The sequence below is a fragment of the Hesperophylax consimilis genome, chromosome 15 (genome assembly GCF_061612785.1).
Source record: "Hesperophylax consimilis isolate HC1 chromosome 15, BYU_Hcon_1.0, whole genome shotgun sequence".
Taxonomy (NCBI): Eukaryota; Metazoa; Arthropoda; class Insecta; order Trichoptera; family Limnephilidae; genus Hesperophylax; species Hesperophylax consimilis.
The window spans coordinates 6,454,560-6,470,216 of NC_142850.1; the positions used below are offsets into that span (position 1 = coordinate 6,454,560).

At 31.9% G+C, this 15,657-nt stretch overlaps 2 protein-coding genes across 2 annotated transcripts in view; one reads left to right on the forward strand and one right to left on the reverse strand.

The window, feature by feature from the left end:
• Positions 1-9,802, forward strand: part of LOC149417230 (uncharacterized) — a 30,441-nt gene extending 20,639 nt beyond the window's left edge. The window contains exons 2-3 of the mRNA XM_089640558.1: positions 7,372-7,631; positions 9,172-9,802. Of these exons, the coding sequence (XP_089496684.1) occupies positions 7,372-7,631; positions 9,172-9,348 (437 nt within the window). The 3' untranslated portion in view covers positions 9,349-9,802. The remainder of the gene's footprint in view (positions 1-7,371; positions 7,632-9,171) is intronic.
• Positions 9,794-15,657, reverse strand: part of Dhc93AB (Dynein heavy chain at 93AB) — a 111,272-nt gene continuing 105,408 nt past the window's right edge. The window contains exons 58-63 of the mRNA XM_089640559.1: positions 15,413-15,595; positions 15,255-15,314; positions 15,054-15,167; positions 13,807-13,955; positions 13,536-13,668; positions 9,794-13,246 (exon numbers count right to left, since the gene is read on the reverse strand). Coding sequence (XP_089496685.1) covers positions 13,085-13,246; positions 13,536-13,668; positions 13,807-13,955; positions 15,054-15,167; positions 15,255-15,314; positions 15,413-15,595 — 801 coding nt within the window. The 3' untranslated portion in view covers positions 9,794-13,084. The remainder of the gene's footprint in view (positions 13,247-13,535; positions 13,669-13,806; positions 13,956-15,053; positions 15,168-15,254; positions 15,315-15,412; positions 15,596-15,657) is intronic.

Consider the following 15,657-nt stretch of genomic DNA (forward strand, 5'->3'; position numbering starts at 1 on the left):
TGCAACATACCTGAACTTTATTTTTTCTGTAGATCCGAAATAACAAATAAAGTACCTACATTACTATTACGGAAGATGGTCGAGAAACGTTAATCTAGAAGTGCGATTTTTGTTTTCAATTTTTCTGGCTTTCTAAGTAAATTTATGAATTAATTTTATCTAAATTGGTAAATTTAAAAATGAAATGGAATATTGGAGTTGAATTAATAGTAAGAAGAAATGAGCTGTTGAATTGAGGGGAGGCATTTTTAGATAAGGCTCGATAGAAGAGCGAATATTTGTTTAGAGAGGGACAGCCAAAAAGTATGTGATCTAAAGTAGTAAGGAGTAAGGAGTCGCTTTTTAAATCCAAGTATTTTCTTGGTGAATTATGAAGAAAATGGTAGTTGCAAATTTACTTTTAAAAAATAATTATTGGATTATTATACAGGGTGTATCGGCAAGTACCCGACAAACTTTAACCAGCTATTCCTCAGCACATTTGGAGTAAAAAATGTTATGGGCGCTTTGCTGTCCGGTAACATTTTTTTTCCATTAAAAACAAAAAATAAATAAAAAATCCACACTCCGTCACTGCCATTTGCATTGTTTCTCGTGTTCAACAGCTGTTATTGGCAAGTGTGTCAAAAAGTGTCCTCGCTCTTTCGTACACACTAAATAATAATAGTTAAAAATGAGACGAATGGTGCCGTGCCATTTCGTTGTGATTGTAAAAGCGCGCCAACGTAGGTACGTACGTACATTATTCAACGAAACTCGAACAAAATATTGCCAGATGGGTTTTCAAACTTTGACAAAGGATAAAACATTGGTGACATGTGGTGAAAATATGAATAATAAATTTTTAATTAAAAAAATTTTTACCGGACAGCAAAGTGCCAATAACATTTTTTACTCCAAATGTGCTAAGGAGTAGCTGGTTAAAGTTTGTCGGGTACGTGCCGATACACTCTGTATAGCGTTTTTTTGGTGGAAATTCACATCAAGGGCGCTCCCCAACCAATAAATTTAGATATAGGGAGTAAGTCTAATTTATAAGTTACTTATTACCTAAACTTATAACTTTAGATTTACTTATCACTAGTGACTTACAACTAAAATTTATAACAAGTGACTTACAACTACTATGACTTATTAGGTATAGCTAGCGATAGCTAGCTACGCCGTCGTGCTCGAAAAATCGCGCGAGTTTTAAAGGCCTGTTTATCCACTTATATTTTAATATACTATTCTTGGAATGAAATTTGTTTAATTTATAGCGTTTAATCCATTTATACGTGCCTTTAATTGGCACACTCATGGAAATTCAATAAACTAGTATCTAATACAGTGCTATCTACATTTTAATGACGTGTATAAGTGAAAAAATTAAATAGAATTTTTTCGTCACATTTTCAAGTATCATTTCAGCACTCCTTACATTTATGGTGATTATTAATGTAAAATTGTGTACCTAGGTTTACGAGTAAATAGGGTTGCCAGAAAATGACATAAAACAAGTTTGAGTTTAAACTATTTAACAAAGAAAACAAACTCTTTGTGGCTTTACATTAGACAAATGAAAAAAAGTTTTTTTGTATAAAACTACTTTATTTGATTAATACACGTCGACCGGTTTCGGTTCTCAACCTTCATCAGGACAATAAATATATAAATTAAATTGCAGTACAGAGGAAGATTATAAGTTAAATACAGGAGAAAGAAAAAGCATATCAGATAGGGATAGAGCATCAGAGACTGGATCGTAGTGGGGTAGAGGAAGGGTGGGGGTTACATACGAAGACCTGGAAAAACTTTAAAATCGGACTGTCGTTTAATTGCATTGGTTTTGTTTTATATTTCGCAATTAATTTGTTCTGATTTTGATTTTTTTAATGATTTTTAAATATCTTTTGGAAATTATTAGGGATAAGTCAACTATTTAAAAAAAAGAGATAACAATTTTTATAAAGAGAGATTGAGAGAAAGAATTAAGGCGAAATAGGTAGACTTGACCTGAAATTTGGCATTTTTGAGGCCACTTTTAGACGTATGGACACTTTTCTAGAAAAAAACACAAATTGATTTCGAAAGATCGTTATTTTATCCTGTAAAGTAAGATGTAAAATTTTGAAAAATAATATTATTTTCATATCATAATAAAGTGTTACCGTTGGACGATGCGCAGATTTGTTGCATTTTCAAAGGTGAAGTTGTATTATACAACAAATATTTAAAATCATTGAATAATAATGTATAAACAATCAATAAATTATCTATCATATGTATGTATAAGAATTTTGTTTTTATTTCAAATAAAATTACTAATAAATAAATCCGAGCACGCGTTTTGTGAAGAAAATTCCTCAATTGGACTATTTATTTATGGTCTTACAAATTGGTATAGTTCAGATTTTTTTAGAAAAATAATTTACCAAGACATAATTGAAACATTAGAAATAATTTATGACCAAAAAATATATTCTTAAAGTATATAATAGTAATTAATTTCGATTCGCGTTTGTTGTTTGTGTCTTGCCCCGGCGCAAGCCGAAATTTTATCATTCCCCGCTGCGACAGGGCGGCGAGCGGACGTCTATTCCACGCCAGTCTACTTGATAACATTTTAAAGAAATTCCTCGCTTAAAAATGAGGAGGAAAATACCCTCGAAAAAAAGTTTTATTAGATAGCACAAATTACGACATCAAAAACGTACGTGGGAGATATATTTTCAGAAAAAACAAAGGTTAGTGATATTTAATTATCCGTGTACATTGTTCGTACTTATATGCTACAGGGTCGTTCGAAAGAATCAGTCAGAATAAGCACATATTTTTTATAACATTTGGCGATAATTTTGTGTTGTTTAATTTCCAGGGAAAAGAATCAACTATGGACAGGAGTTTATGTCTGTTATCGTTTTTTCATGTATAAATGTTAAAACTTATGCCAAAGTACGTGAAACTGTTTGTGATTGGTAGTCAAAAAGTGACACGAACCAAATGAATTTCGATTCGTGATGTGCGATTCAAATCATTTTTTTGTTCATAATTTCTATATTATTGTCCAAGTCACTATTACATTGGTATAATTCAACATATTTAATGTTTTTTTGTTACTTTTTGTCAGTTTCATAATGTCATATTGTGAATTGAGCTTCTTGTTTTAGGAAAAAAAACAAGGTTATTTTTGACATACAAACCTATGATTTTTACTCGTGAATTTAATAACATTTCGAAAATTAGACGAGTCAGGTCGCTCCGTTAATCATGAAAACAAATACATGAAAGCGATACAATATTATGCAATCGCATAACTACATATGTTGGTAGGTACCGTAGAAAATAGTTGGAAATAAAACCTAGTTTTAATATATAAACTACTTCAGTTGTAAGGAATAAACCCTCTTTTCAATGTCATACATATCAAATCAAGTAATACTTTGAAGATAAGTATTAGAAATAAAACTTACCGGTAATACCTTTCGGACAAACGAATAAATAAGTAAAACAAAAGATTTTTACTCACCTTTAGAAAACTCGTGTAAAATATTTAAAAAAAAAAACAAATTAAACAAATATTTGAAATTTTTTTTAAATGTATATTTATATACCTACATATTTTATATCTACCATGTCAACAAACTGCATTTGTATTTATTTATGTTTACACACTCCGACGTATAATTTACAAATATGTATGTAACTACTCATAAGGAAGAAAGCTACAACCAAGAATTAAACAACAATAATTGTTATTTCATCGGAACCATGCTGTAGTTTTCACTGCCGCGCGAGTGTACGGCTCGCAGCGGAATGAATTCGGTATTTCTGTCTCGGTCTAAAAAAACGTCCGATCGCGAGATCGTCTTTTAACGAAATTTGAATTCTCGTCCGCTGGTTAAATCGCCGGTTAAATAGTTAAAAGATGTAAAAGATCGGAAATTGAAATTGAAGCAGCAATGGTGAATCGTGAAAATGGCAACAAGATGACCATTTTAACAACAAAAAACCTATATGCTGTATGCAGATGTTATATTATAATCTTAAAAATAAGCTTGGTATTTGATTCGTAAAACGTAATAACAGGAAAATAAACGGAACAGTAAGATTAAAAGAAGGTGCAAAGGCGGAAAGGGCATGATTTACTGATAGTTCGACGGTGGCTCGCTATGCCAAACCGCCTCCCGCACGACAATATTCCAGATAATGCGACGCTAGCGAAGGATTTTTTGTGGTCGCACTATAATAATTACATACTAAACGTTGTTTACACAACCAATATAAAGTAGATTCATCAGTAATAAGACGTAATTAATAGCCTATTAAATTAGCGAACAAGCCATTAAAGTATTATTAACGTGTTATAATGGAGAGAGGGTTAAAAAATAATAACAATGTAATCTTAAGTTTTTCCGATTATTACAATAACCTAATAAATTTATTGCCATGGGGTAATTCAATAACTGATATGGTTTTATGAATGGATTATTACTATTTTGTGGTACATACAATATGTCGTGTATTCCTTCGTAAATTATTCATAAACAAGGTTAAATATCCTTCATTAAAGTTATACATTTTAATTACTAGGTAACTTCAAACTCCTCAGCGTTTCCATTGGTGCTAACAGATTGCTCTAGTTCACAGGTTCTCAAACATATTTCGACCACCGCCATATTTTGTGACTTACCTTTATACATTACCATCATTGGGTATCTTAAAAACAGTGTTTGCAAATATAATTTTGAGCATGCATTTTTATATTAATAGGATAGATAGATATTCTATTTTCGTCATCGTCTTGCTTAGAAGCTGCTAAAAAAAGGTTCAATATAGTTGGCTAAGCTGTGTACTTCTTTTCCAGATCTTGAAAATACGTCACATCTTTGTCTTTCTAATCCGAGTGCACATTATTTATATGATCATGTAGCCCAGATGGCTTCATCGCTTCATTCCAAAGTGTTTTTGTAACAAATAATGACGGCGATAGAAAAGATATAATTCCAATATTAGTGATTTACATAATTTAATAACTTAATAACAAAGAGGCGAATACTCAGTTTTGTTATAAAAAATGTTTTGTTTTAAGGAAGTAAAACAAACTAATTCTATTTAATTCAGTTAGATTCCGTCGGATTTTTAAATATTAAATTTATCTGCCATCGCTTCTCTAGATTTCCTTAATGCCTCCTAATTTTCTTTGAGTCTTCTACTGCCGCCCTGAACGCCAAAAGCACCCACAAGGGGACATTATCGCCCACTTTGAGAATGACTGTTCTATATAAATAATGTATAATAGACAAACACTAAGCTTTAGTGCAGAAGTGGCCAAAGTGTTGATTCCAAGAGTTTCTTTACTTAAAGATATTTTTTGCTAGGAGATAAATTTAATACGTATCTGTGTTTCAAAGTTCACTCCAGATAACAACTTTCTTTGGGCCACCCATGGAACTAGGATTATCCATACTTTTTGGGGCCACCACTATTGTATGAGTCTGCATTTTTCCAGACGAAAGTAATCAAAGTTACATATATCAAGTACAATTGAATCCTATAATTTCTATACCCGCTATATCCGATTTTTTGACAAAATGATCTGAGTATGACATCTTGTTCACATTTTTGCGAGCAACAAGAGGAGCCTAAAATTGAGTTTCAAAACCCTCCTTATCATGACCAAAAACCATGTTAAAACTGCGAGTGAGAAACCAAATCCGCTATATCATACAGAAAGTCACTATCAAAACCCGCTATATCGGATTCAACGAATCACAAGCAGTTATTTTGCCAAAATACAATATGGCCGCCGCTCTGACGCCACGCTCGTATGTCAAAATGATCTACGCGTGAGTTTCTAAACCCGCCATGTCGCCTCAGTTGACTTTCAAAATCACGAAGTGAGTATCAAAATCCGCTATATCCATTTGATTTATCGAAATTACTTAATTATTGCTAGACATACCTATATAGAAAAATAAATGCTTTTCGAAATTTTATTACTCCAATTCATTATATAAAAAAATTTAATGCATTTACTTATGTACGCTAGAGATGTGACAGTTTTTTGCGGTTTTCTCCAAATCAATGAAAGTTGATATAGCGGGTATAGAAATTACACGACTCAATTATTTAACTATGAATTATTGATTCATTCTCTTAACTTAATCAGTTCATAAATCTATTTTGACAGCTTCAACAACTGTCATTTTTTTTACCCCTGATTACAAATAATTTTAACCACTCGGGACATGTAGTGTTGTATTTGTCACAAAACATCTAAAAACGTTGATTGATGTTGTGCTATATCTGTCACCAACTGACAAGTCCTGATTTCCAATTTTTCTTATCCTCTTTTCTACTATGGTCAGACATAATATTATGATATAAACAGTTTTAAAAAGAGAGAAAATCGTGCTTTCTCTTTGCACTTATAATTTATCATATAAGTTAAAAAAAATTAATTGAATGACAATCGTGAATATTTAAAAATAAATTTCTAATAATATGACAGATTTTCTATCTAACATGATAATATATTATATTCTCTAGATTCGAAGGAGTAGAACAGTAATGTAGACTCATTTGACTCAGTGATTTTGATACAATGTTGATTAGGTATAAGGATCATTACAAATTAATGCAAAGTGTTGCAAGTTGCAAAAATTTCACTTGTCTGCCTCTCTCTCTCTCTTCGATGGCGCTACAGCCCATATCGAGCTTTGGCCTCCTGCAACAGTCGCCTCCAACTCCTCCTGTCCTCAGCGACTGACTTCCAGTTTGTCACCTGGAGAAGCTGTGCTGCATCCCCTCTTACCTCATCTTCCCACCTCAGTCTGGGTCTTCCCACTTTTCTCTTTCCACCTGGGTGACCAGTCAGAATTCTTTTTGGGACGCGTGTATCCGGCATTCTCTGTACATGCCCAGCCCATCTCAGCCTGAGGAGTCTCATGTGTGCAGAGATGCTAGGGGCCTTATATATATCGTACAATTCTATATTGTGTCGGATACGCCACTGTTCGCCCTCTTTCACGGGTCCACATATTCTTATCAGCACCTTTCTTTCAAAAGTATCCAGCATTTCAGCCATCTTTACCGTCAGTGTCAGCGCCTCACACCCATATGCCAATACAGTTCTTACAATGGTCTTATATATGGTTATTTTGGTTTTTCTGTGGACACTACGTGACTTAAACACTGGCAGCAAAGAGAAGTATGTTTTGTTGGCTGCTGTGATTCTCCTTCTGATTTCTGCTGGATCCTCATTGTTCTCTGTCAGGCTGGAGCCCAGGTAGGTGAATTGATCGACCACTTCGTATGAGTAGTTGTCTTTAAATAGTGACTTGTCTGCCTACTTATACCAAATTATAATTTGTTTTTGTTTATTTCCAGCTGTCCCCGCGAACCAGTGGTCTCTATCCCCCACCCTCCTGTCCGGCTACCCCCCTTCCCCCTTCTCGCACCACTCCTTGCCGGGTTACCTGCGCCACTACCACCCCCTCCCCCTGGCCTTCACCAAGCGGAAGGGGGGACAGGTCAGGTTCACCCCCCAGCAGACACAGAACTTGGAGAGGCGCTTTGGCTCACACAAATACCTCAGTCCAGAAGACAGGAGGATTCTGGCCGGCCAATTGAAACTGAGCGATAGACAGGTACTTTGACAATAAAAAAATGTGGAAATGAAATGGGACAAAAGTACAAAGGAATTTAAGGTTATATTTTTGTAAATATGAAAGGAAAAATGACACAATATTATATACATAACTCACATTGATTTATTTTGATATAACATCCAATAAATGGGTTATTAAAAATTTGATATGAATATTTAATTTCATTTTTCGCATACAAGGGGTTAAAAAATAGAGTGTTTAAATATAAAATTCTGTTTTTTTTTTTTTTTTTTTTTTTAAATAAATTTAAAATAAATCAAATTTAATAATGTTATAATAATTATTAAGTTCTGCAAGTATTTCTGTTATTTTTACAGTTTTTAATGTGACAGCTGTTTCGGCTTTTGAGGCCATTATCAAACTGTGGATATGTCCACACGGCGACGACTTATTTATATGATTTTATTTTACCCCACCCATTTAAATTTCTATAATGGTCAAAAATGATTCATTAAGAATTGGAATAACCAAAATATTTGGAAATCCAGCAGTGTTTATACACCTGTTAAAATTAATGACCTAAGGGTTTTCTTAATTGTTGGTACGTGGGTGATTATGTAAAGGAATTATATTTTTTGGGTTTTTTGAAAATATTAAGCAGGGGAGAATTGATCATTTTTGTTTGATTATTAGTTAGGGTTATGTTTGGATCATTAGTTCTTTATTTAGTTCTTTATTAGTTCTTTATTCATAATATCAACTTGTTCAGTGATTGTTGGACATAACACAACTACGGCTTTAATAATATCAGTGGGTATACAGATGTCGTGAGATTCACTCATAAGTTGATTAATACTCCAAATAACATGCAACATGTCCTCAGTGACTAACCAATGCATAAAGTCATTTGAATCACCCAGTGTCGATCCGGAAACTTTAAATTTTGACCAGGTGTCCTGATTCAGCGGCACTAATCTATCAATACATTTTGAAAAAGTACCTAATTATAGTGACTTTTTTCCTATTACTCAACCGGAAAACTTTCCTGATAAGGATATCAGTGTTGTATAATCAAAACAATGTTATTCTGCTTTCGACGATACTAAAAAAAGCTACATTTACTTATGGAAAGCTTCCTTGAAGTGATTTAATTACCAAACGGCATTGTATAAAGTTGACCAATAAGTACAGATAAATCAAACAACCAGATGCAATATTATTGTATGAATCAGCCTTCTTTCACAAAGTCCATAGCTGATAGTTGTATTTTACGCTTCCGCAAAATGCAGTTCTAACCAATGTCTCACCGTTTTATTAATACTTACCTATTTCAATGATCGACGCCCATAGTAACTTAAAAAGCTTTTCATTAAGTTATTCTACTTTCAATGATTAATTACCTCTGGCTCCCAGCAATTCTTATTTCACAACCTTGTCATGTCAGCCAAAATGTTGTTCATAAAGCATAAACATCTGGTCTGCTGTACGGCCTGGTTTGAAATATGTGCACCGTTATTACATATCTGTTCATCTCTAAGTACATGTGGATATATTTACTAATATTATTTTATATTTCTAGGTTAAAACCTGGTTCCAAAACCGAAGAGCCAAATACCGCAGGGCTAACAACATGACTACCCCTGAAGCGGGAGATGTGGATAGTGATAATCCCTTCGATGAAGACGATTCCTCCGGGAGTACCAACAGAAACGATATGTTCCGCAGCCCGAGAAATTCACCAATATCTGTTGGGTGACAATATGACCTGAGCAATAATGTATTTTATAGTATTAGTAAATGTTCAACACGCAAGCAAAACGGGAAATTTCCACCAGATATCAGATGACAGTTTAGAAATGATTTTAATAGCTAGTTTATTAGATCTGTCAGTTGTAAAATGGTTAAGGAGGGTTTCCATCAGTCACAAACTAAGTTTAGGCACTTAATACGTAGTATTGTGTATGTGTATACATACAAGCATTTTCCAAAATATAATAATATGGACTGTGGTTTGGTAAACCATTTTAAACCACAAAATGAAAATTTTACAGGAGATAATAAAATTAATATTTACAAACCAGTAAAACTAATACAAAAACTTGAAATTAATAATTACATGTTTTAAAAAAAAAATTGTTGTAAGATATTGCAATTCTTCAATTTATAATTATGAGTGATTTGATCTACGGTTTTCACGAAATAACCCAAAAATAATTATACACATAAATTTAGTTTTCGGTATTATTAATAACTTAATCAGTAAAAATTGGTCTACCATGTGCATAGTACTTTGAAGATTAATCTATATGAAACCACTGAAAAGTAACATTCCCAAAAAATGTGGCTTGACATGTTTTACCAAAACACAGTCTATATGTTATAATTAGTTTGAACAATCTCAGAAGCTACAGATAAAGTGTTATTATCTGTTCTATTAGATTTGAGCTAGAGTGAAGACAACGAAAGCTATGTATATATTTGTTTTTAAAATACATCTTTACAATATACCTCAATAAGTTTTGCGACAAATAGTTATTAAGGAATATAAACAAATTTTTTTAGGAGATTATTAATATTTTCTGTAACTTAAGTTTGCTCTGCGAATATGAATGATAAGTTCTCTAACTATCTGAAGGTCAATATAAAAATAAAAGGAAAAGCATAGTCACTTCACTTAGCCAATTATATTTATTTGGGTATTAGGGATTAAATGATAAGTAACTTAAACAGATTGAAAATTTATTCATAGACTTTGAAGTGGTTACAATAATAATATTAGGGAGTGCCTATTTTTGATTTCATAGTGATACATTCAAATATTTTTTACTGTTTTTAAGACTTAACTATAAAATAAATGCATTTTTAAAGAGTAAAAATAATCTAAAACCTATCTACTATTCCGTAAGACAAGCTATCATTGCCTTTAAAAATATGTATACATAGATAAATAGAACTACAGCAATGTAATATAATCCAGTTAATATTAGTGTTAGCCTAAGAGAGTTGTGGCCTCATTTGTTCAAGCATCCAATTCGAAAGATAATTCAGTTTTAGCTATTAGATACTTACATTTCCATTCAAATTCATCCAAATTTGAAATTTTTCTACTTTAACAACTTTGAATATCTGAATCATGGTTTTATAAGTAAAAATATAAAACTATTGATTAAAAAAATTCCAGAACTAAGGACGGGTTGTTTCACAGAATTTGAACAATTCATCAAATTTCATGGTTAATTTTCAATTTTTTTAAAGGGTTTACTGAAGTTCTGTTATACATATATCATTATTGGCTAATTTGAATAGAACTTGAAAATTAACTGTGAAATTTGATGAATTGTTCAAATTCTATTAAACAACCTGTCCTAAGTATCATATTCTGTTATAAGTATCCTATTTAAAAATATGATGCATTATAAAAATATGATAAATAAATGTTTAATAAATATAAACAAATTCAAAAACTTGTACATATCATAAATATATGCAACCTTACTATGACAGGGTTGCATGAAGCATAAATAATATAGGTACCTACACCTCTAGTTCATAAATAATATCTCTGATCATTTAGAGCTCTAATTGCCGAGTTATCAGTATTAAACATCTTAAAATTTGTTTGGATTAAAAAGCTCAATGTCTTAGCTTCTGTATTATCACGGGCGTGCAAAGTTTTTGTAACATATAAATAATTTTCTTGTCTCTACAATAATACAGCCAAAAAGTTTCTTGAAGTAGCTTAGCAGGTAAAATAAATTTTAATATTTATACAATAGATCGTTAATTTCTCAGAAATATCATTTTACATTTAGAGCCCTGTCATATTAACCTTGCCGAAAGAACAAGATTTCGTTATGTAGGTACTTCCATCACTAATTCATTATTTTTGCACCATCTAGTTTAAGACTGTTACATAAAAACGTTTTTTTAATCTGCATTCTTTATCACAAATAATAAAAATAATACATTAAAAAAAACAACAATTTACAAAAAAGATGAAAAACTATTTTAAGTGGTAGGTTATATGTATGCAAACATCAATGCTTGTTACTTATTATATCCTGTACCCATTCCTGAGATACCTCCCTATATTATATTTGAGTAAAAGCACTATGTATTACGCTGACATGTCCCAAATGTGGGAGTCCTTAATGGCAAAGTGATGTTCTGTAATTAGTAAGTGAAGTACATACTCAAACAAAGTGATTGACAATGATATGAGTGAAGGAATTGAGTGAAGTGAAGTGGTGAAGGATGATTGAAGTCCTATAAGTGGGAATAAATGGTGGGAGATAATGAATCAGTAGTCCGACAAAGTGACTAACAAAATGGTAAAATTAAAAAAATGGTATAATTCATTAGTTGAGTTTTTTTTTAATATATATACGTAAGAACTTATTAAACACGTTTGAGGGTGAACAGCATAACTGTGTACACAAAAAAATAATGGATTAAACTTTAAAGAAATTTAAGGAAAAATTTTAAGAAATATTTTATTACAAGCCAACATCAAAAAAATCCGAAAATATCATCGGTTAAGAGCTACAAGTATGGCTAACAAACGATTTTGCCAAAATGACTTTTTAATAATCAAGACGTTTTTTTTACAATTTCCTAAAAAATAAATGCCAAAATGTTATTTTGAATATTTAGTAATGGATTTTCGAGTCAATTTTTTATAATGGATTTTCACCTTTTTTTTACAAATGTCAATTTCATAGTTAAAATAATTTTCAAAACCCGCCAAAACAATCGAAATCTGAAAGAGTATGCGTGATGTCATAATTACCTTGGTTTTGCTGGTTAATAATCAGGTCAATACAACTCGGATCGGTATGAAAACAAAAAAGCAAATTTAAATATTTAGCAAGATTTTCAAAAAATTAATTCGTCTGAAATAATTTGTAAACTGCAGTAGTGGAACTGTGTAAGAGTATACGCAGCGTAACGTTGAAGTCATACAACCCATGAAGTAGCGGTTTAAGTGCTGTCAGAACCTGCCGACCGATCACTGGGCGTTTGAGGGTATCACGGTTTTACCCGCTTTTAAGTGACGATTCATTAATTCTGTGTATATAATAAAACTTATATACATATTCAGAATCATAGTTCATAAATGTTTTTTTTAGCCATCATATTCCTAGTTACTTATTCTTTCAAATGAATTCAAGATAACGGACATTGTAAAGAACGCTTGATTATTAAAAACTCAATTTAGAAAAATGTTAGTCAGGCACTTGCCACTCTTAACCGGCGATATATTAAAATCTAAAAATAAATGGTCACAATAATATGACATCCTCATACAAGTTCTCTATAAATAAATAATATTCCACCTGAGAACATTTAAAACGTACCTACTAATATCCAAGATGGCCAATTAAAAAATCACAAAAGGAATCAAATACGAAAACTGGGCACTTTGAGTAAAGGATCATATGGAGGTAATGTACATATATCCTGAATATCTACCTGGTAGGACATTGTATTGATTAAACTTGAAGTAAGAGAGCTACTCCAGCCAGGGTCCACTTGGAAGGTTTATCTTTGGTTTTCAGATTGAAAGTCCACACAAAAGTGGGACCACGAGTGCGAGTTTTGTACACCGGGCATTCATACATGTTGCGCAGGTCCTGCTTGTCTTGGGTTATCGCCTGCGAACCAAAATATTATTTAAAAAAAAAAAAATATTTTTACACCACTTAAGATTACTGAAATCCCGAGCCAAGTATCAGAAGGCATAGAGAAAGAGGAAACATGAAAGTTGAGAGAAATGAATAGGTTTAAGGGAGGAAGGCTTGATTCTAAAGATAACAATGGAATAGTTAATACAAAACAGATGCCGCAGGAAACTAAGGAAGTTGCTGAAACATAAGCTGCATGATTAAGCGCATCTAAAAGAAAGGTTTATTACTTATTTAAGAGGACTTTTCATATTTTTACCCTGATGTTGATGACCGGCATCTGAGGGAAAAGTTCCTTAAGCCTCGAATCCATAATGATTCCAGCTTGGACATCCCAACGAGCTCCTTCCATTAATAAGCCATGCACATAAGCGCCATCTTTTGGTGCAGATCTGCAATAGAGATAAAATTCAAATATTTCAATCAATATTAATTTGACAGTCAGTGTATGATAAATAAGATAAGAATTACTAAGATAAAACAATATAAGAACAATTACGATAGGTATTCAGAAAGAAAATAATGCTAACGTGAAGTCTTCTTTGTTCTTTTTGGTGACATCGCACTGCAAGCACATCTTGTCGAGGGGAAGTTCATTTCTTCGAGCTGTACTTTGCATGATGGCTGTCAACAGACTCTGAGGGTTGAAAAATCCTCCCAACCATACAGAAGATGGAAGCTGTCAAAAATAAGTCAAATTTGGAAGTTATGAATATAAATTATTTGTTCAAATTATATTATTTATTTATTTTATTTTTATTTATTTATTTATTTAACGCCCAGAGTGCTTTTACATGGTTGGTAGTGTACATAATTTTAATTTGACAGATACTTTAAAAGTTACAAAAAAAAAAAAATTTCATTTGATAAAAGCTACGCAACAAGTCATACAAACACAAGAAACAAAAACAGAAAATTACAGCTATTTGTAGGTTTACATGATGTGTTTAGGAGTATTGTTGAAATAAATGTTTTAAATGATCCACAAAACTTGCCAAGTTGGTATTGAATATGTCAACATCACCCAAGTAATGATTTCCCATGGTGTGAAGTCGTTGTATCGGAGAGTGGGCAATGTAGTTACGCTTATGTGTGCTGCTGTAGAATATTGTATTTTGTCGTGTTGTTACTGTGGGTGTATGTATGTTTATAAGTTGCAAGAGTTCACAACAGTCGAATTTAGAGTTAAGTATTTTGAATAAGAACGTTAAATCGTTTATTTTACGTCTATCTTCTAATGTATGTATTTTTAGAGTATTTAATAAGAAATTGTATTTTAAGTCTTCGACAGGGATATTTAATTTAAAATTTATATAACGTAGAAATTTTTTTTGTATTCGCTCAATGTTGTTAATGTGAATTTTGTAAGATGGAGACCAAACTACTCAGTTATATTCAATTAGACTTCTTACTAGAGATACGTATAATAGTTTAATGGCTTGTAAAGAATTAAAGTTTTTAGTTGTTCTTAATACGAAGCCTAGTGTTTTCATACCTTTCTTCACAATTTGATGGACATGATTGGTGAAACTTAGTTTTTCGTCCAAAATAATTCCAAGATCTCTCATTTCCGTGACTCTTTCTAAAGCTATGTTATTGATGGAATATTCGAATAAAACAGGATTTTTGTTTCTGAAGAAAGTCAAGGTTTTGCACTTTACTACATTTAAAAATAAATTATTTTGAACGCACCAAACTTAACTAAACTTACTAATATTTGACTGTAGTATATATTAAGTAAATTAGATACATATTAGTTTGATGATTTAACTCTTACCACAAAATCTGAGGACCAAGTTTCCAATTCTCTCAACCTTAGAAGAAGATCCAAGAACCATGATGTTAAACCCAGTAATGAGGGATATGCTCTTGATGACCAAACTGGCGGAACCTTGAAAAACATTGTTGTTGCAACAAATATGTTTTTTAAGTACATTACAATTATATAATCAAAAATGGAATACATGACAACTCTTACTTGGTCTAAAAATAATGCATTTTCCAGATCCTCCATGTCAGATGTTATTGTTAATTCTCCCTAAAATAATATTACAATAAAATTATTGCAACGAAATTAAAGATATATGTTATGTTATTAAAGGTCATTATAAAAAATACTATATTGTATAATCTTGCCTTCAATCCTAAATCCAATTCCTTCAATGACCTCTTAAGCTCGCCTGTTAAATAATTCATCCGCTCGCATTCCTGAAAAGCCACAATCACGTAAGGTGTTCTCTCCTCTACCTTACCCATAATCTCTACCATATTGAATTCTTCCGGAAGTTTCTCCATTATCTCGTCAAGCATTTGCTTCACCTGGAAAAATAAGTGAATTTAAAAAATTAAAATAATGTTTTAACATTATGGAAACAACAACA